Raw genomic sequence first — 20,517 nt, forward strand, 5'->3', positions numbered from 1 at the left:
AAAATTATTCATACTTAAATGTTTGGCTCCACTTGCTATGGAACATGCAGTGAGTTGGGAAACAAGAAACTAGGATATTAAGATAGAGTTCTATTTCAGCCACAAAACCGCTGCTTACGTTGATAAAAATCAACTACAAAAATATTATCAGGAAATCTCAAAGCAAGAACTAGGAGCTCAAGCAATTTTAAAATTGCAGCTTTTATATTACTATTTAATTCACTTTTGCAAGACAGAGCAGAGCAAACCACTACTGGAAGGACACATCAGAAACATTTTTCCTCTTTTTCTACAGTTGACTATGCATGGTAGAGAAAGCTTAATGAAAAAAATTAATAAACCAAGTTAATTCAGTTCATCTAAAGCTAATCCTGTAAGATAAGTGGGCATTGTCATGTAGATCTGTCTTTTGGAGCTGTTTGTGGTTATATTATAAATGAAGGATGAATGTTTCTAAAGAGAAATACTGGTGGTGTACTTTAGAATAAGAGAGACAGTTTAAAGTTGGAAAAAGGTGCAAACCAAAAACTAATTAAGCAGTAAAGAAGAAAGACAGGTAAATCTGTATTTGGTCTCATTAAAAGGCTCCAAGTATTAGGTCTTCCCCTCTGGCCTCAAAAACATGACATTTCTGTCAGTATTATGTCACAGCTCCAGCAGGAAGGGCAGTAAATGTCCCTATCCAGCCTTGCCAAAACATCAGTGCAGAAACCACTCAGGGAGACAAGATCTGATCCCTCACAGCTGGAAAGGGCAGTGGACACAGATCTCCTAAAACCTGAGCAAATACTTTAATCACAAGGGACATTTCTCCAGTACTATAAAACAAGGCAGAGTCAGCAATATTTGTCAAGGATCTAAACTCATCATTACTCATAAAGCAGGTTTAAACAGTGCTTGCTAACTGAATTCACTAAGGGATTTTGGTGCCACTGCAGCCTAGCATCTGCTTTGCAATGGTTTTAAATAAGAAAAAGGAACTCAGGCTGTGTGCGTTGGGGAGGTTCTGGACACAGCCAAAATGTAGAAATACAAATCTCTAGGAAACTTTCAAGTTGAACACTATGGTCCGTTATGTTTAAGTTCCTTGAGATAATTCATACAGAATCATAGAATAACAGAATGGTTGGGTTTGCAAGGGATATCTGGAGACCATTAAGTTCAAGTCCCCTGACAAAGCCAATTCATCTATGGTAAAGTGTTCCAGATCATGTTCAGGCATATTTAAAGGACTCAAAAGAAGAAGACTCCATAGATCTCTGGGCAGCCTGTTCCAGTCCTCTGTCACCCTCACAGTAAAAAAGTCTTCCTAATAAGGCTGTTGAGCCCAGTTTTCTAGGTCATATTTTCAGGTCTATATGCCTCAAGAATATTTAAATTCTGCTTTGCAGAGCTAAGTCCTATTTTAGATCTGGCTCCCAGACAGATTTCCATATAAAGTGAACACATAAATATAAGTGTTGAAGAAAAATAAGACACATAACTCCACTGATACTCTTCTTTTAGATAAAAAGCCCATACATTTATAATGGTAAAGCTAATTGTACCACACAAGTGACTATTAAATGATGAAAGTATCAGCACAGTGGCTTTTTGTTTCTTTCTATGCATGTCTAGATCCCTCTATAGATAGCTGAAGGCTAGTGCTTGATACTGAAAGTTATTTTCCTGAGATCTGCCAAAAGTAATCTACTGATCCTACGCACTATACATGGGAAAACACCACTCAAAGAAATTGGCAGGATCCTAGAAAAGATCAGATGTTTACATGAAAACATCCCATTAAAGTGAGTAATGTGGAAAACTGTGACAATGCTAATCCTCATTCTTAAGGGCAGAAATCAATCAGATATATAACAGCTGAGAGAGATAAGGAAAACTGTCCTTCCATCTGTAGGTTAATTCACTTTTTATTCACCATAAAACATCTGCATCTTTCTCTAAAGCAGCTGGTACCATTCTTGGTACATTAGTCTTATCTAAGTCATACCTTTCAATTTTAGAAGAACAAAAAGTAGTTACTTTTGCTGTCACATCACTGGCTGCCAAGCTTCCATTGAAAACACCCTACAAAACAGTCACACTCTATGTGCTCCAACTCATGACATCAAATAATTTGTAACTGATAACATTAACCACCCCCACTGATTATCTCTGCCAATCAAAAAGATTTATGTGGCTTGCTATACAAGTCTTATACGAGGAACATACTGAACAGCACAAGCTTGTTGTAAGGGAAAAGTAATGAAAATAACATAATAGAGCAATTATTTTATCATGGGGGAAAAAGTACATTATAAACCATTTTAGCCATTCAAGCAGGTAAACAGAATGAGGAGAGTGATAAGAAACCACTTCAGCAATCAGAACCCACAGGGAAATGATAATTCATGTTATGGTTGTCAGAAAATTCAGGTAAAATCTCTTGGAAAAATATATACCCAAGACTTATTATTTTTTAATTCTAAAATGTATGAAAAGGTGCTTTAGAGTACTCTCTTCACTGTCAGCTGATACCTTACATTTGTATTTATCATTTTTCAGATGACTAGTCACAGCAATCAGAGTTTATCTAGCATTTTGCTGTGAATTCCTCCAGACATAAAACTCTTCTGTTTTCCTGTCTTCTTCTACAGTTTCTTCACTTCAAAAAATTATTCAAATAATCCCTCCTTGGTCAGTGGCAGAAGAAAAATAAACTGGAGTTATGAACCTAGTTAGGAGGACTAACTGGTATTCCTATGCCTTTTCAGAATCTGCTTCCTTTTCTGTATGTTGCCTCAACTCTCTTTCATATTCTCTTTTGTATCAGTCTCCTTTCATTTTAAAATTCAAGCAAACAAAGCAGTTCTTTTTATAGCCTCTTTGCCACTTCCTCTCCTATATGTCCACTTGTCATAATGTATAAAACTGGCAGCTGCGCTAAAATGGACAAAAATGGCACCACTTTGTAAATATACTTTATAAACCACAAATTTCTACTTGAAATGCAAGCAAAAGAGTTATTGATTTTGTCTGTGCCTGATAAATTCCTTCCAAACAACCTGTTTACTGAAAATGTAAGTCACTATTGTGATTTATCTGCTGTCCATTAAAAGCTACTTAATTGGAACAGAGGGACAGAAGAATGATGTAACATTATTGCAAGTGACATAAGAATTGATTTTATTTTAATTTTGCTGGATTTTTTGTATTTTTGTGGTCAAGTCAGTACTTATGGACAAATTTTAAGGATTAAGCCACATGACAAGAACAATACTTTTCTGAACAAGTTAAACTCTGATGTAAAAAGCCTGAAGACTGAAGTAGGATAACAGGTTATAGACCATGATGTTCTACTTTCTTCCTTTCCCACAGAGATGTGGACATGCAAACTGACCTTTCAGTGAGAAATACTTTCTCTGATGTATGTAATAGAAATATAAAAAATAGAAAATCAAAAACAACAACAACAAAACATGAAACCAAGCCAACAAACATTAAACCACCATCATCTGGTTGCAATGACTTTCTGCAATTTTACAACATTTAGAAACAAATTGTAATGTGAAGCATTCACTGAATTCAGGGTATGTATGTGTCATTCCTGCACAGTAGTAGAGGACTCTAGAATAATATCTATACCTGGTGACATGAAATCCTCTCAAACATGGTCCCTTAAAATCATACAGAATTTCCACTTTTTTGGAAAAAAAAGCCAAATTTAAATCCTTCCCACATGTAAGTGTCTAGAACGCATTCTGTGCGTAAAATATTAGTTTTCTTACTAGGCCTACTGAGTGATCAGAAATTTTAGTGCTTAAGCAGTCCTTTGAAAATCTGAAAACTTACGTAACTGATAAATATTCTCTACAGAGAGAATGTTTGTTAATAATTAAAGTAGAGTATCTTTCTTCTAAAGTACATCAGCATCTTTTACACATAGCTAAGGTTATTAGAATAAACTGAATATCAAATCTGATTTGTATGCAGTCTTGTAAGAGATTTTTAAGAACATAGTAAAGCTTCACTTTTGTGTTTTCAAAAAAAGATGAAAGGCACAGACCTCATCTTCATACCACTGTCTTCAGAAAAGGAAGAGGGGAAGAAAAAAAGAAAACATTTGTAATATTTATTCTGCTGAAAGAATTAGCAAAACTTTAAATATGGTCAGGCCACTTACAGGGTGGGCTGCCCCTTATAATCCTGCTGAGAGGAAAAAAAAGAAAATTTAATTCCTGTTTTTGGCAACCCATCACCTTTCCTAAAGGCACAGCAAGCGAAATAGCCAGTAGGACTTTAACTCAAGCACTGCAGTAACTCAATAAAAGAAGTATGGCATAGCTGAGCGGTAGCATTTCACTACACTAAGAGACAGATGGGGAGGATATGCAATAATCTTGTCTAGGAAATGGTTATGATTCATAAATTTGGACTCCATGTGACAAATTATCTGACAGATTTCAAAACAGTGAGAAAAACTGGTGTCAGATTGAGATATTATCACATCTTAGTGTGAAGTCCAATGGCAGCTGGAGTTATTGACCACCTAACTACACTGAACTCTTATACTGCTACTGAACAAAAGTGTCAAAACTACTATGTAGAGCAAAAGTGCAAAACCAAATGAACCATTTAAGTTTCAAGCTGAGCTAGTACTGATGATGTTTTTCTTAATTTGAACTACCTTGGTTACAGTTCCAGTTTAGGGGGCCAGTGCACACCTTAGGAAGTCATAAGGATTTCTCTTATACAAGGCAGACACCATTTCCCTTTTTTTTCCCCCTTTTTAATTCTCAGAGCATCAAGTTATTACGGAGGTGAAGCTTATGAGCACAGGAAATGAAATTTCTTTAGCAGGTGAACCAGTCCTATGAAAAATACTTCCACAGAGAAGCAGAGAGACTGTAACTCACCCTGGTCTCAGAATGTAGCATCACCTCTACAGCCTTGCCCCAGCTCTTCCTGCCCCACCAAATGAAAATGATGAAAGAAGGAAAATAATGGTTTCTTAGAAATACACATAAACAGATACAACTAAATCATAGCATCTCTTATCAGGCAGCAAGACCCACTTTGGAACAGACACCTGTCCTGGAAAATGCCACCTGGAAGGGCCAGCAATTAACTTGGTATATCCTTCTTCTTCTCTTCTGGATTCCCACACAGCCAGGAAATCTCAGTCAAAATTCCTCATTCTTTTTAGAGGGATACACTTAATCATCTCAGTATTACTTCAGCTATCCAGAAATAATTTTAAAGGGTAATTTCCAATCCTCTTCTTTCCAATGATTTACCCTTCCTCTGGCCTTGTTTTCTACAGAAACTTGACAGTTCCCTTTCAGGCACTTTCACGGCAGCCTTTCAGACAAAGTGACAGACACTGTGGGAACCTCCAAGCATCAAGGCAGCCTGCTCACACCACTCTGCTTCGAGGCACAATAGTTGTCTCAGGGAGCTAATTCTTGCTTGCCAGACACCACAAGCTGGGCATCAGCAGTGCTCCAGTCTCCTCCTCTCACCCACCCAATTTCCTACAACCCACACTTCTCCCCACAGCTGGCTCTCAGGACCCCTTTACCCAGCCATAAGAACATGGCTATTTGATCCTGCCAGCCCAAAGGAACCTCAGCCAGAGAAATTTTTTTAAGGAAATGAATCAGCTCCTCAGATGCCAAGTGAATGCTAATATCTCTTAGATCCAGTCACCAACTCCTGCTATCCATTGCAAAATCTGAAAGCCACAGCTAAGCCGAGGAAGCTTAGAAAATCACAGGGATGTTCAAGGGCAATGGTTACATACTCTCATGCCAGGCTCAAAGGGCAAGAGTTTATCTGAATCATAGTGGCCCATATACCTCTACATAGTCCTTATACACTCTAAATTGAAGCATCCACTTCCATTTTTCGCTTTCAATGGAATACAAAGACCCTGTTCACTCCATCTTTCTTGTACTCCCCAGAGTCTACTAACAATAATCCAGGTTTCTCACAGCACATACTTAGGAGAACAGGGCTCCATAGTGTGGCTTGCATGTTCATATGTTGGTAAAAATCAGAACACACTAGAAGTGTGCATAAAGAAATGTATCTGTATCTATCTCAGAAGGTGAAATCTCATCAATTATTATATTTTAACATGAAATTAGCTGCCAGCAAAGGCCTAGTAGCTGCACTGTACTGTGGCAAGCAGCTCCTCAGAGACTTCACTAGTATTTTAACAGGACAGTATTATCAGGAATTCTGTGAAAAAATGACTTCCAGAGGAAAAAATTATATGTTTATCCTTCAAAAAATAGGAATTCAATATTCTAAACTCGGGGGGGGGGGGAAGTTATATCAATTTTGAAAAAAAAAAAGACATTTTTATTCAGAGCTGGCAGCTTAGCTGCTCTTGCAGCTCCCCTTCTTTACACTCTGTAAATAAAAACTGTTTTAGTAATTTTCAATTGCCTATTTCCAGCATTGTTCCATGCCACATTAAAGACCTCATTCATTTCCCATTAGCACATTCTAGTTTAAATTAACACATAATCATTTAAAATTATCTGGCTTTCAGTATATTTGTAAACAAAAAATTAATCTCAAAGGAAAAACTTTGAAATGGTTAAAAGTCATCTTGAAAGAACTAATTACTAAACCCACATTTTTACAGGTTTTGTTTTTTGTTCTTGGGGTTTTTTTCTTTTTTTGTTGTTGTTTTTAATTTAATCCAAGAACATTAAGGATGTTGGGATTGCCAGTTGTACCCCCGTTCCTTAGGATGGCTTTCATAAATAAGCAGTTGACACAGTTCCCCCAAACATCTTTGGCAATTGCACAAATAAAGGGAAATTGAAGACCTCAGGATTCAATTAAATATTTTTAGTATGAAGTAATAGACAACAAACACCACATAAAACCAGAAAGAACACCAATTTCAACATCTTTAGGATCAAGCACCAGCAAACTTTCTCCTCATTCCCTGCTATCCTTGTCCTTACACAAAACCTTGTCAACAGAGAAATTACAGGCATCTTACTGTCATTTTTGTGTGTAGGAGAGTCAATGCAATAAGTAACAGAAAACTTAAATGTACCTATAGAAGAGTTTCATCCAGGGCCAAAAGAAAAAAAGAATGGAAAAACTGAAAAGTACAAGGAAACACAGTGAGAGACACAGAACAAAGGGTAATGTGGTTTTTGTCAACTGGTGGGATGGGTGATCCCAGCACACGTGCACTTGTAGTGTTCACATAGCCAGCATAGTCTGTTCAGATGCATCAAAGGTGGAGTTAGCCTTTAAACACAGGCAACTGGAAAACACTTCAGATCATCCTTCAGCCTAAATAGTTTGAACTATTTGCTTAAGCCAGTGCAAATGTTACACTGCAGAGCAAAAGTTCTGGACTATTAAATATCCACACAGACACTCTATTTTCCAGAAAAATTCCACAGATCCTGCTAGTTCCGATGCCACGCTTATGTATAGAGTTTCTCAGGATTTGATGTGACCTTTTCTCTCTGGTGCTGATTATTAGTTTCGAAGTCTCCAAAAGCTCTCCCTTATGGGGAATATACGCAAGGAATTAAAATGAAATCACTGTAATCAATTATGAATTGCTGATATACAACACTGCATATAACTGACCATATAATTTACATGCTTGAGGAAAACTGGAAACAAATACTACAAAACTACTGACAGATAAACAATTTTATGGCTCTGTCAAAAATTCTATGCCTCTGTTTCATGAGGGGGGGCGGGGCGGGGGGGGGGGGGGGGGGGGAAGTGTGTAATAATCTAAACCATAAATAATGTCCTAACATGTTTTGTCAGTCTAATATTCTGATATTCTTACACTGCTGCACATAAAATACAAAGAAAAACTACATATGATCAAAAGATACTCAGCTAGCTTTAAATATAGAGGACTAGGTGCTCTTTCCAGTTGAAAATCTTATGTTAAAAGAGACTGTGCTTTGTCAAAAAGCAAGCAACTGGAGAGCTCTAAATCCCAGACACCTGCTCTGACAGAAGTTCTGTACAGTATCAGATCCCACCCTGCTCCACCCACAGCCCTCCCTGATCTTTGTGTTCTCCAATACAGAGTCATGACACCAGACCTTGCAAAATTCTCTTCTGTGTCACTCGGTGTGATCCACACTTTTGTCTTCTATATGGATGAATATCAACATGAATTTTTATGTACAATTTAAGCCATTGTACCTACTTTTCTATCTCTGCAGGATGAGGACTAAACATTACATAAAAACCATCTCATTCAGAAAGTCTTAAATTTAACTTGTTTTCAGCTGTGGAAGGTAGAGCATAAAGGAGCATACGAGCTTTCAAGATCCCAAACAAACCATCAAATTTTGTGTAAAATTCTGCTTCCCTCTCAAGTTATGCTCCAGCTAATATTGTGCACACCTGTAACTGTGAGTTAGTTTCACAAGTTTAGAAAATTGGTTTTGTCACAATAAACCAAATACTCTGTAAAGTAAAGTAAAAAATACTTAGTTATGGCATCGTAAGTTATTTGGTTGATTACCTAGCAGCACTTGGACTCCTTGACACTTAAGGACCACAAGCAGAATGGAGTGGTACTGGATACTGTTTTAAAACAGAGCAAAAGCCAGTCTTTTTTCCAAAAGGATAAGATACATATTAAAAGCGCCAGTGTTAGAAGTTTAGAGTAACAATGAATTAAACTCTCTAATGAAATGCTTGTGGAAAAAATCCCCTACGGTATACAAAAATAGAAGAAAGAGTGACAGAATTTCTTTTCATTCGTAAGACAGGAAACCTCAAAGGTATTTTCAGCTGTTGCTTTAGTGCACCTGACACACTGCATGACTTTCTTCAACACAGCATCTACCAAAATTCTGTGAAAATTTTACCTCTTTATACACTATGCCTTCTGAACTCCGCACTTTTCATGCAGCATTAAATGTATTTTCAGGGTGTTCGGTCTCCATAGGAATCCTTCTGGAAATATGCTCAAATTGAAGGAAAAGTTTACTTTTGAAAACTATGATGTCATCTCCTTTTTCAGTAATGCCTTCCACAACCTACTTCAGCATATTCTTCCTGTAACACACAGTACGTCACTTGCGGATAGGTTTGAGAACTGCTACTCAAAAGTTTGATTTAGAAGACATTCCTTTAATACATCACATATATTGAAAACAGGTGTGATAGAAAGGAGATGACTGCTCGCAGCATATGTGTAAATCTCAAAACACAGCACGAGGGTGTTACCAGAAAGTAACTCTTCACTGTCCGTGAAGTTCCTCACTGGCAACAGTGGTGTCCTGGCCACATGTGAGAACACCAGGAGACGAGCATTACGGCCGTATGACCCTTTTCCACTACTGGTTCCCTTATTTTACCGAGTCCCCGGCGCAGGTTTCCCAGGAGGTTCAGGGCACCTGGTGCTGCGCGGGCGGAAGGCAGCCGAGCGCCACCCGGTAGGGCGGCCGCCCGTGCGGCACAGTGTGCTCAGGGACCCGGCAGGACTCTCCGCGGCGTGGTGGGACAGCCCGCGCCCGAGGTCACTCACAGCCCCGCGGGGGTCCGGCCACCCCGAGCCCCGGACGGCCCGGCGGGCCAGGGCGCGCTGTCCCGAAGAGGTACCCCGAGGTGGGGCACGCGGCGCTCGCGAGGCGCAGTCTCGCCCGCGGCCAGGCGCGCTCCCCCGTGGCAAGGGGCTCAGGCCCCGGCCCCCGCACCGCACTCGCCCGGTTCCTCACCTCCAGACCTGCCCCAGCTGCAGAATGTGGACGAGCGACTGCAGGAGCCAGATGCAAAAGGCGCAGGACGCGGACCGGCCGCCGCCGGCACGGGAACCGGCGGCGCCGCTGCCGGCGGCATTGCTGCTGCTGTTGCTGCTGCTGTTGGTAGCGTTGCCCTTACTGGCGGTGGACGCCTGTCGCTGCGGCGTGCTGGGGCGAGCGGCGTCGATGTCCGCTGCCGCGGAGCCGCTGCTCACCAGCAGCTTGCTCTCGGCGGCGGGGCAGTGCCCGGTGGCGGCAGCGGCGCTGTCCTCGGTGCTGAAGTCGTGCGCGAACCAGCGGAAGCTGAAGACCTGCACGGAGAGGGAGCCCAGCAGCACGAAGAATAGGGTGAGCCCGAACCACCAGCGCTGGCCCCGCAGGTAGTAGTCGACCGCCAGCCAGATGTCGGTACCCACGTCCGCGAAGTACACGGCCAGGGCGGCCAGGATCCAGAGGCAGTCCCACAGCGAGTAGCGCCGCTGCTCCCTGCCCAGCCGGAGGCACAAGGAGGACGAGCCCCCGCCCGAGCCCCGGGAGCCCCCGCCGCCGCCCCCTCCGCCGTCTCCTCCTCTGCCGCCGCAGCAGCAGCAGCACCGGGAGCCACCGCCCGAGCCGTCCCCGCTGCAGCACCCGCCCCCGGGCGCCTCGTCGTCGTCGCTGCCGCCTCCCGGCCCGGAGCCGGCGGGCAGCCCCGGGGCCAGCGCCTGCACGGATCCCGAGTGCTCGGAGTTCTGCAGCGGTGTGAACGCCACCTCGCCGCCCTTCTTCATCTTCCGCCGCCCGTCCGACTTCGCGGCCATGATGCCTCACTCAGCTCCGCTGGAGAGCGAGAGGGAGCAGCGAGCGCTCCTTTATCCCGCGCCTCCTCCTGCTCCTCCTCCTCCTCTGACTCCTGCCTCCCGCCCTCCGCCGCCGCGGACCCGCCGCTCCCCGAGTCCCCTGTCCCCGCTCCGCGCCGGGCTGCGCGCCCGCGGGCGGCACCTCCGCGGCGGCCGCGTCCGCAGCGCCGCCTGTCTGCGGGGAACAGCGCTCAGCCCGCCCGCCCCGCCACCGCCTCCGTGGGGGCCGGCGGTGCCGGGGCCGCCGCCGCCGTGCTCTGCTCGAGCCGGGAGCAAGCAGCGCTGCGCTGCCTGGAGCAGCGCATCCCGCACTCGCCTCCCCGCCCGCCTCCGCCCGCACCCGCCGCCGCCACCACCCAGCTGACTGACGCCGGGAAAGAGGATGACCTCATCCCTCTTCCCTCGCTGCCGCCGCCCCCCGCCCGGCACCGGCACTGGCGCAGGGGCGGGGAAGGGGGCGCTCGGCGGCCTGGAGGGGAGGGCCCGACGCTGTCCCGAGGGTGCGGAGCACGGCCCTGTGGCGGCGGGGGGACACAGCGGCTCGGCCGCCTGGCCCGGGGAGATGGGCGCGGCGGCGGCGAGGTAGCGGGTCGGCGAGGGAGAAGGGCGATGTGGGGTGTGGCCGGCGCCACCTGGGGCCAGGGCAGCAGGAGCAGGAGGTCGCGGCGCTGCCGCCGGCTCCGCTGCCGATCACCTGTGTCCTCGGAGCAGTTTGGGTTGCATCCGCGCCGCTGGCGCGGGGTGGAGTGGCAGGGTGCGAGTGGTTGCGGTTGGAGCGGTCAGAGTGGTCAGGAGGGCGGGTGCCCCCGGACTCCTCACTGCGAGCGGGGATCTCGAAGCGGAGGGAGCCGCCGCCGCCCCAGCGTGGTGAATGGGGACCGGCAGCGGCAGCGATGCCCGGCTGTGGCGCCCAGCGCGCCGAGCGGGTACCACCGACCACACGCGTAGCCCCGCTGAGTTGCCGGCCCAGCGAGTCCCGCTGAGCCCCCCGCCGCTGTCCCGGCCGTCCCGTAGGAAGCGCCGCCGCCGCTCTCCTAACTTTACGAAACGCGGGTGCGAGGTGCAGCTCTCGGATTGTGCCGTGACTCACGCTGTCTCAGAGGCGTTCGGGGGAAGGTGAGAAGACACCGTTTTATTCCGTCACCTGGAGAAATCGTGTTTTAGGCATAAAATTCACTAGGCGAACTCACGATGCCTTTCATTGCTCCCTGTTCCTTTCCCCGCAGTCCTGGCTGAGCACGGAGAGCCGCCGCTCCTCTCGGCTTACCCGCGTGTTTCGGGAGTAGTGCTGGCCCCGCCGGCAGTTCCCAACTCGGACGGCGAGTGGCCGAGGCCGGGAGTAGACGTCCCGGGCAGAGCCGACCGCTGACCGCCAAGGATCACAGACCCCCTGCGCAGTCCGCGGCAGTCGTCGCCCTCGGAGTCCGACAAGGGATGCAAGTGTCCGGTGGCTACCCGGTCACGGAAGGCCACCAGCCTTCTGCCTCTGCAAGTCACACTGGAGTCACAGGGCTCGGGCTACTAGGTAGGGGGTGTGTGGGGTGTGTGCATTTGATGTCCACCCTTGGCCCTTCTGCCCTCTCTATACTCCTGCATCTCCAAGCATAAGGGATGAGCAACTAATTCACTTCATTTTTAATTTTTTTTAAAGCTTCTGGAATATTTTATAAGCGTGCCTTCTCCCTTCTTAAAATAGAGCACTGAGATAGTTCAACCAGGTTACTGGAATATCTTAATAGGAGTGGCAGTGAGACTGTGATAGGGCAGTGTTTTGTTAAGCTATGTGACTAAGTATAGTCCCTTTAACTTCATTAATTAGGCAGAAGTCGTCATATGGACAGCAGAAAAATCTGCCTTCCAACTCTTAAATGTGCATGATAAGTATAAAATTTGCTTTAGTAAATTAGTTTTTACTGATATATATACCCCAGATTTCAAGAAAAGACAGCAGAATGCCTTACAGTATTATTCAAAGAGTGCTGAGCACACAAAAATCAAACTTTAGATGGTGAAGAGTACACATGAAACAAATTTGGCTAGTTATTTTGCATGTTATCATACAAAGAGTCTTTAAATGCATTGTCATACAGTGGTTCTTAAATAACAGACATTTGCTGTCCAATGTCTGTTATAATGGTAAAACTACTTCATTTCTATTCCTTTTGGAACCCTATATTTTATTGTCATGACAATACATACGATCTTTGTTGCCTTAAACTTGCAATGCAAATTGCTTCTTTCTCAAAATACATTTTAATAGTTCAGTCAGCACCTATATAATACAGTATATCCACTTAAAGTACTTTTCAACCCAAAACATTCTATGATTCCTTCTGTGATTCCAAGACTACCTTGTCAGCAGAGAAGATGCTTAATATTGAAGCTAATTGAGCAGCAACTTTCTGGTTTATATATTTCACCGAGTTTCCAGTGTTATTCTATTTCATAAAATGGTTTGGGGTTGAAGGGACCTTAAAGATCATCTGGTTCCAATCCCTTGCCGTGGGCAGGGACACCTTTCACTTTATGAGGTTATTCAAAGCTCCATCCAACCTGGCTTTGAGCACTTGCAGCAGTGAGGCATCCACAACTTCTCTGGGTAGCCTGTTCCAGTGTCTCACTACCCTCACAGTATATTTTTTTCCTAACATCTAATCAAAACCTGTCCTCTGTCAGTTTGAGGGCATTACTTCTTGTTTTATCACTACATGCCCTTGTGAAGAAAAGTCACTCTCCAGCTTTCTTGTAGGACCCTTTAGGTTCTGGAAAGTGCTATACAGTTTCATCAGAGCCTTCTTATAGCTACATCTTTAATAAAATGCTTTAGTGTGCACTTTATGTTATTTTAATTGAGTCTGTTTGACATATACAGGTCTAAAAGATGCCAGAAATTTATAAGGAAAGTTATAGAATGATACATGAGTGGCAGTGGGAGAACAACTCTGCTCCAAGGGCAAAAATCCTAACCTAAATTCCCTGGGCTGGAGATGGGGTAAGAGAGTAACTCAAAGGTGTCAGATTTAAGATGGAGAGAATAAAATGGAAGAGATCAAGGTCCAACATACTAAAAGGGCAGAAAGTGTTGTAGAAATTCAAGAAAATAAATGGTGTCAGTCTAGCTGTACATCATCATCAGAAGTCATGGTAGCCTGTTTAAGGCTACTCCACTGCTTGCTGTCTTGGAGGAAGTAACTGCTAGGCCAAGTGTGCCTACATCCTCCCTGCTCCATATGTGTGTCAAATTTTCTGGCATGTTTGCCTTGAACCACTTCGCTAAAGGGTAGAATTTGACCAAAGGAATCAACCAAGGCCTAAAGAGTTTGTATACAAAAAGTGTACAAAGCAGCATGCATTCAATAAATCAACATTGCTACTAAACTTCAGAAATTATTAATTACAAGATATAATTGAAGGGCAAAAATGAGATCACATAAATACATATTTCATAAACCAAGTACAGACAAACAAGTGTATTTCATTTCATATAAAGCTGATTTTTACCTGGAAAAGATTTTATTCTTGGCTTCCTTTTTCTCCACCTTTCTTTAAAGAAAGCATTTTTATGGATATCACTGCTTTTGTTTTGTTCTGAGTTACAACTCCCATTTTCCTTTTTTGGCCCTTCAAATATCTTTTAATCGTGTCTACCTTAGGAATACTTTTTGTGTGCGTATCTTTCTGTTCTTTCAATGTAGACCATTATCAACTCAAACTTAAGTGTCCAGGAATAAGCTTCTGAGTTCTGATCCTCTTATCTTTACTCAGAAGTAACTTTTAGTTCTTCAGATTCCTAACGATGATGTTTCCCCAGTCTTCTTTAACTGTATTGTACAAACTGCCCTTTCAAAATACACTCAAGCTCTTGTAGATCTCTCATTTTGCCATTAGAATATCAGTATACTCTACAGGTCTAATAATTTTTTGCATGCATTCATCCCAAGTGATTCCAAAATCTATTTTCTTTTGTTTGGCAGTACTTTTGGTAATTGCAGTTTAGTACTTGACGTTTCTGCATTTTCTTCTACTTCAGACAAACTGAAGCATTAGAGTGAGGCCATTGTACCTGGATTTGACACCCTATGGAAGCATTCTGGTACAAAACCTTGACTTTCTTTCTGCACTCAGTCCTTTGGGGAGTAGTTCTGCATCATGAAGGAGCTGTGTGTTACCCTGCTGCCATTGCAGGGCTTGTAATGTGCCAGTCTCTTCTGCTGAACTGACCTGTGGGCAGCCCCTCTTAGAAATTAAGGAAGTCCTAAGCCACAAGGTGTTTGACATAAAGCTGAGGTGACTTGATAAAGAATCTGATGAATATTTATTTTCTCTTTCAATTAGACATAGTACTCTGTTTTCTATACCTCTGGCTCTAGCTAGTTTTCCATTTTAAAACAGTGCCCTCAGAAACAAATGCACATGAAATCAATTTCTTTAGGAGCACCATAGGAGCACCATTAGGAGAACTATTCTCCAAAATGCCTGGGAGTTGTAGGTGTTTTCAACAGATTCATGTTTAAACTATACATGCAGGTGTCAGTGGAAATTTCAGTATAGGCTGTATGTTTAATGTTTATGCACTGAAGTACTTAATTGCCTTTTTGTCAACTAGCTTCATTCAAAACAGGCACACGCCATTGTGTGCCCTGATCACTGAGATACTTCATTGCAAAGGGAGGACACATTTGCTTTCAATGAAGCCAGTATTTCAGCAAGTTAACATAAGCACAAATAAGAAATACACAGGTAAATTGATACATTCTTTAGAAAATTAATATTAAAATACTATATATTTTTAAAACTTATCAATAATACGCAGCTATAACTTGCTTGCTTTAGCTTATTTTATTTATAGTTCTACATGTAGAGTCACATAGAAAAATTCTCAAACTATATACTTACTTTTAAAATTGAAAAAGAAGGATGAATCAAGTATCTCCAAATGTTAGCTCATTGTTGCAGCTATAAAGATTACTCTGGAATGTTCCCTGGTTTCTCAAAATACGTTGCTTTATTAGATCCTGATAAATGTGTATTTTTCCTTTTCTTTAGCATGTTAAGGTTCATGTGAAAATGCCAATGCATACACATCTACCACATGAGAAAAGGAAGTGACAAAATGTAGTGGTGCTCTTAGATACATATCTAAAATTAAAAAGACTGTAAATCAAAGTAGTATGACTGATTGTATACTTATAGTTTTGGCATATACTTATGTTTTAGGCACATACTTAAATTTCATAGTGAATTGGAGCTATAATTTCTTTTATTATATTTCCAAAATGTCTAAACATTAGAAACATGAAATACAATCACCTGTACACTCTAGATAGATACATACATACATACACACATAGAGACATACATACATACAGACATAGATTGATAGATTCCAGTTTTAAGGAGACAGAATAGCCATACTCTGATGACAGCATATGGATTTTAACACTACTTATGAAAGAAGAAATTATTTCTTAGAATTTTTGAAATATTTAACTCAGACTTTCTTAAATTCACATTTATTATCTAGAAATGGATGTCAGCCATCTTTCAAGTTATATTTATGTATGTAGCTATATATGTATTTATGTATGTAGTTATGTATTTAAATATATAATCAAATGTAGACATAGATATATAAGGAATGATAGCAGAAGACAAAGACATATAAGAAGATATCAAGGAAGCAAGCATGCAACTAGGCTTTGTACAATGCTGCCAACTCTTTCACTGTCATTACACATGCAGAAACCAACCAAAAAACAAGCACATCACATTTTATGAAAAATGGAAAAAGTATTTATGGAGTGCCTAAGTGGATATTAACATGTACTCTCACAGTGCAAGATGTAACTGAGAATTTTCAAAAGTTCGAAGAAAGTCAAAAGTCCCATTATCTTTCCCCTTTCTGATTCACCTGTTTAAAACTAATTCAAATCAGGCAAAAGGATTTTAAGACAAAGATTCAACCATGGCACAGCAAGTTATGACACTGCTTTGCAGTGTCAGGTATGGAGGATTTTATGGACTTTTCCAGTCTGCTACCTTTCTTCATGGAGAAGTGAAAAAGACGATTTCAAACTGATATGTGAGCAGAGCTTGTTTATATTTGCATAGATATTTATAAATACTAAGAGCAGAGATGGTATTAATCCAAGATGTCTAAAGGAACTCAAAGGGTACTTCCTTTTTTCTTATTCTCATGCCATTTCCACAACTGACAAACTACAGGATGGATAGGTGCAATATAACTGCTCATATGTACTCAAAAGGAAGGATTCTTTTCTTATGTATCATGAGTTTCAGCAAAGCAGTACTTGGAGCTGCTGGGAGAATATTTAATGATCCAATAAACCAGTCAGAACATGGCTATATTTTTTCAAGTCCTTAACATCATCAGTAAAAGAAAATAAGACAGTTAAAGGCTAAAATGGCCACAAATGTGTCACCTAGATCAACTTAACAATATATATTTAATAGCACACCAGAAGTGGATGAAGAAAAGGGTTCACTAATACTGGACCCTTAATGGCCACTTTCAGACTCTGTTTTGTTTAAGAGTCTATGTTATTTTCTCAAGGGTATATATTTTAGCATCCAGCTGCAGGCTTTCTCTCCAGTAAAAAACTAAATGAATAATAATGATAATAGCAGAAATAATAACAATAGCACCAATAATAACAATAGCAGCAAAATCCTCTAGCCATTGCTCTCTTGCACAGATCTTCAAGGACAGGTTGCAGCAGGAAAAAGCAAATCTTTCTCTCCAATACAGCTTTACCTCCTCCAGCTGATTGAGTTCTCTCTCTGCTCTTTCCAAGACTACTTTTTGTGCCAAATTCCTGGGTTTCTTGTTGACCCAGGCAGTCTCTATTCCATGCTACATCTTGGTTCCCCATGGAGACATCAGTGGTGCCAATATCTGCCCAGGCTCTCCATAGGCAGGGAAGGGTGCTGAGAGGAAAAAGGCAGGGCAGCACCCTTGCTGTGTAGGAACAGTAGAGGGCACACGAGGAGATAAAATCTGTAATGTCGTGGTCTTTGGCCAGCAATTTTTTCAAAAATCATTCCATTGGCAACAGACAGAGACTAAGTGGCTTCTGTGCCAAACACAGCATACATCACTGTATACCATGTGGAAGAAGCACATCTGAGGTGCGGCACTGGTCACAAGCTAAATATGCTAACTGCTACGACTTCCAAGCAAGACCTGAACAGGAGGTTATACATTATTTCACATTTTCTTATCGAATTGTAAACTCTTGCAAGCACCCATGATGTTCTTGAAATGAAGCCTTTTGCTACGGTGGTCCTGTTAGTGAAAAGGTTATAGAGGTGCTTTTATGGCTCTGGATCCAGGGAAGCAAATCCAAAACCTGACTTGGACACTCTACATGTAGAGAATTGTTAAATATGGAAGCAGCTGCAGAAGGAAAGTGTTCATTCTTAGTAATGAAAAACAGATTAGGAAGGCATTATTTACACTTGATAAATCAGAAATGACATCAAAGAGGGCTAGCATTACAAACTATTAATGAAAAACATAATAATGAAACAAATCACATAATAGATCACAACGAAGTGATTCAGTGTAATGAATACTGATACTAAGTAAGCGAACTGTGCACTCTGGGGATACAATTTCAAGTCTGTTGCAGCAAGCATGGAAGCAGTGTAAGAAAGAAAAATGAAAAAAAAAAAAAGAAAAAGCACTTTTAGAAGAAACTGGATCTGTTCCATTGCTCATACTGACCACATCCACACCTTACACCTTTTGGTGACATAAGTACATAAAGGTAGATAAAAATGATATTACCTACCAAGGCAAATTATATGCATTTGTTATGTTTTTCTGTCAAAGTAACAACTGAGATCTCCACACACATACAGATGTCAGCCATCACCCTCTATTCACAGAATAATGTGAGTACATAAACAATAAGCATACTAAAAAGCCAGACAATGTTTCTTCAACACAGATTAGAAACTCATTTAATTTTTGTAATTATAGAAAACACATTACTGTTACAGAACATGATACCATCCTGAGGGTGAAACAGGTCTAAATTTCTGATCTCTATAAATATTTTATATTTTGGAAGAACAAAAGGTGTAGTCTTTGACTAACAGAAGGATGCCCTATGTAGCTTATATACAATATTTGTATTTTGATCACACATGAAACTTAAGGTGGTGTGCAAGTCATGATTTCATTTCAGACTTGACGGTATCCTAAACCCTTCCTGAGTCAATTCTGGCAATATAAAAGCCTACCAAACCAAATATTACTTTGTGCACTTATATAAGTTTCTATTTATTGTGCATTTGCAAAAATAGTTGTTCTGTTTTGTTTTGCCTTTTGTTTGAAGTAAAGGCATTCACACATATAGCACTGGAAAGCTCTTTAGATGGCTAAGGACAGGCACTGCAAAAGTCAGCCAGCTGAGCAGGGAGCTGCCTAAGCCTGCCAGTGAGTTATTGCAGTGTTCCTGATAACAGCCTCTCTTAATACACCTTTTAGATCTAAGGGTTGGCAGCTGAGGTTCTGTCTCAGCTACAAGATTTTACAATCAAATGTCAGTGTGAAGCTTACCAACAGAGGGTGAACTCCTGAATAACAAGGTCTTTATTATTCTCTGTTATGTTCTTATAAAAAAGAGCAACAATATATGGTAAGTCTGAAAGATTGTGCAATTTTTTTGGAAAATAATTTAGACAAAATCTAAAATTTTAATAAATGTTGAAATTGAAAAAGATTAATCAAATTAATAAATACAAGACCTAAACTTAGCTTACCCACAAATGATTGCTGAAACAAAAATATTTTAATATGTTGCTACATATGTCTAACATTATGATTGCTCAGATTAAGTCCACAGAGCCAAGTCACATATTTAAATTTCTGATATCTAAATTTCAGTTGTGCAAAGTTTTATGGACATATCTAATAGGATCAGAATTCTGTGTTCACATTAGATATGTTTAATTTACTGTGATTTTTTAAACTCATTGTTTTGACATTTCTTCACAATAATTACAATACTTTCAGAATTATAAAATACAATCAAATCAAATCAGCATGAATTTGGAGAATCAACACACTCAGAAAGAATCAGAAATTCAGCAGCTAAGGATAAAGTTGCACTAAGGTACGGCCATCACTTTCATCTTCAGAAAGCCACCTTAAGAGAAAAACATAAAAACCTGTCATAGACACAGCACATATAAAATTTAATAAACAGACAACTGCTGAAAGACTGTTTCTGCACATTTGATTTTCTAGCAGAGTTTTTACATTGGTTTATACAGAAGCAGAAAACAATCTGAAAAAAATTGTATTTTTTTCTTTTTTAATATCCTCATATATGTAATTTAAAAGTGTAATTAACTTTATGGATATATATATATATATATATATATATATATATATATATATATATGAAATATACATGGATTTTGTTTGTTTTTGCATAGGTAACTTGTAGATCACTTCAAAGAGTGACATAAAATCAGGATAATTTAGAGTAAGGAAACCTGTTCTGTGATAGAGATTATTGTTCTGGTATTCCATTCCAGAGATTATTTATTTCTCATATCTCTTTGTTGGTTCACAGAATACTGAGTTGTATGGTAGGCTCAAGCCTTGCTCTGTAAGAGCCTATGGCAGTTTTACTGTTGTTTACATGAGAAATAGGCCTGAGTCCAAAGCTCACATAGACTGGTGTTAACAGGAACCATGGACACAGTGGTAATAGTTTCCAAAGAAGGTCCAAAGACCTTCTAACATTTTTGGAAGGTTTATGACAGTCTACCTGATGTGATCTCTACTAAGGAGCTATAATGGGAGGGGTTCTCAGATATTAAATATAGCATTAATGTAGCTCGCATCTGAAGTTGCACCATTCAACAGCTGGGAGATATGGCTGAAGCTAAACAATTCCAGGATG

General features: G+C 41.3%; 2 protein-coding genes across 6 annotated transcripts in view; both read right to left on the bottom strand.

Annotated features, from left to right (window-relative positions):
- The window catches only part of XKR4 (XK related 4), a 241,973-nt gene extending 231,095 nt beyond the window's left edge, over window positions 1–10,878 (bottom strand). For both annotated transcript variants that reach the window (XR_011697742.1, XM_071554526.1), the window contains exon 1: window positions 9,714–10,878. Coding sequence is in view for 1 of the 2 variants with exons in the window: in XM_071554526.1 (XP_071410627.1) it covers window positions 9,714–10,537 (824 nt within the window). In the remaining variant the exon portion in view is untranslated. The remainder of the gene's footprint in view (window positions 1–9,713) is intronic.
- Window positions 10,879–15,457: 4,579 nt separating this feature from the next.
- RP1 (RP1 axonemal microtubule associated) overlaps window positions 15,458–20,517 on the bottom strand; it is a 184,016-nt gene continuing 178,956 nt past the window's right edge. For all 4 annotated transcript variants that reach the window (XM_071554517.1, XM_071554516.1, XM_071554518.1 and 1 more), the window contains one exon: window positions 15,458–19,752. In XM_071554517.1, coding sequence (XP_071410618.1) covers window positions 19,698–19,752 — 55 coding nt within the window. In that variant the 3' untranslated portion in view covers window positions 15,458–19,697. The remainder of the gene's footprint in view (window positions 19,753–20,517) is intronic.

Source organism: Pithys albifrons, chromosome 4 (genome assembly GCF_047495875.1).
Source record: "Pithys albifrons albifrons isolate INPA30051 chromosome 4, PitAlb_v1, whole genome shotgun sequence".
Lineage (NCBI taxonomy): Eukaryota > Metazoa > Chordata > Aves > Passeriformes > Thamnophilidae > Pithys > Pithys albifrons.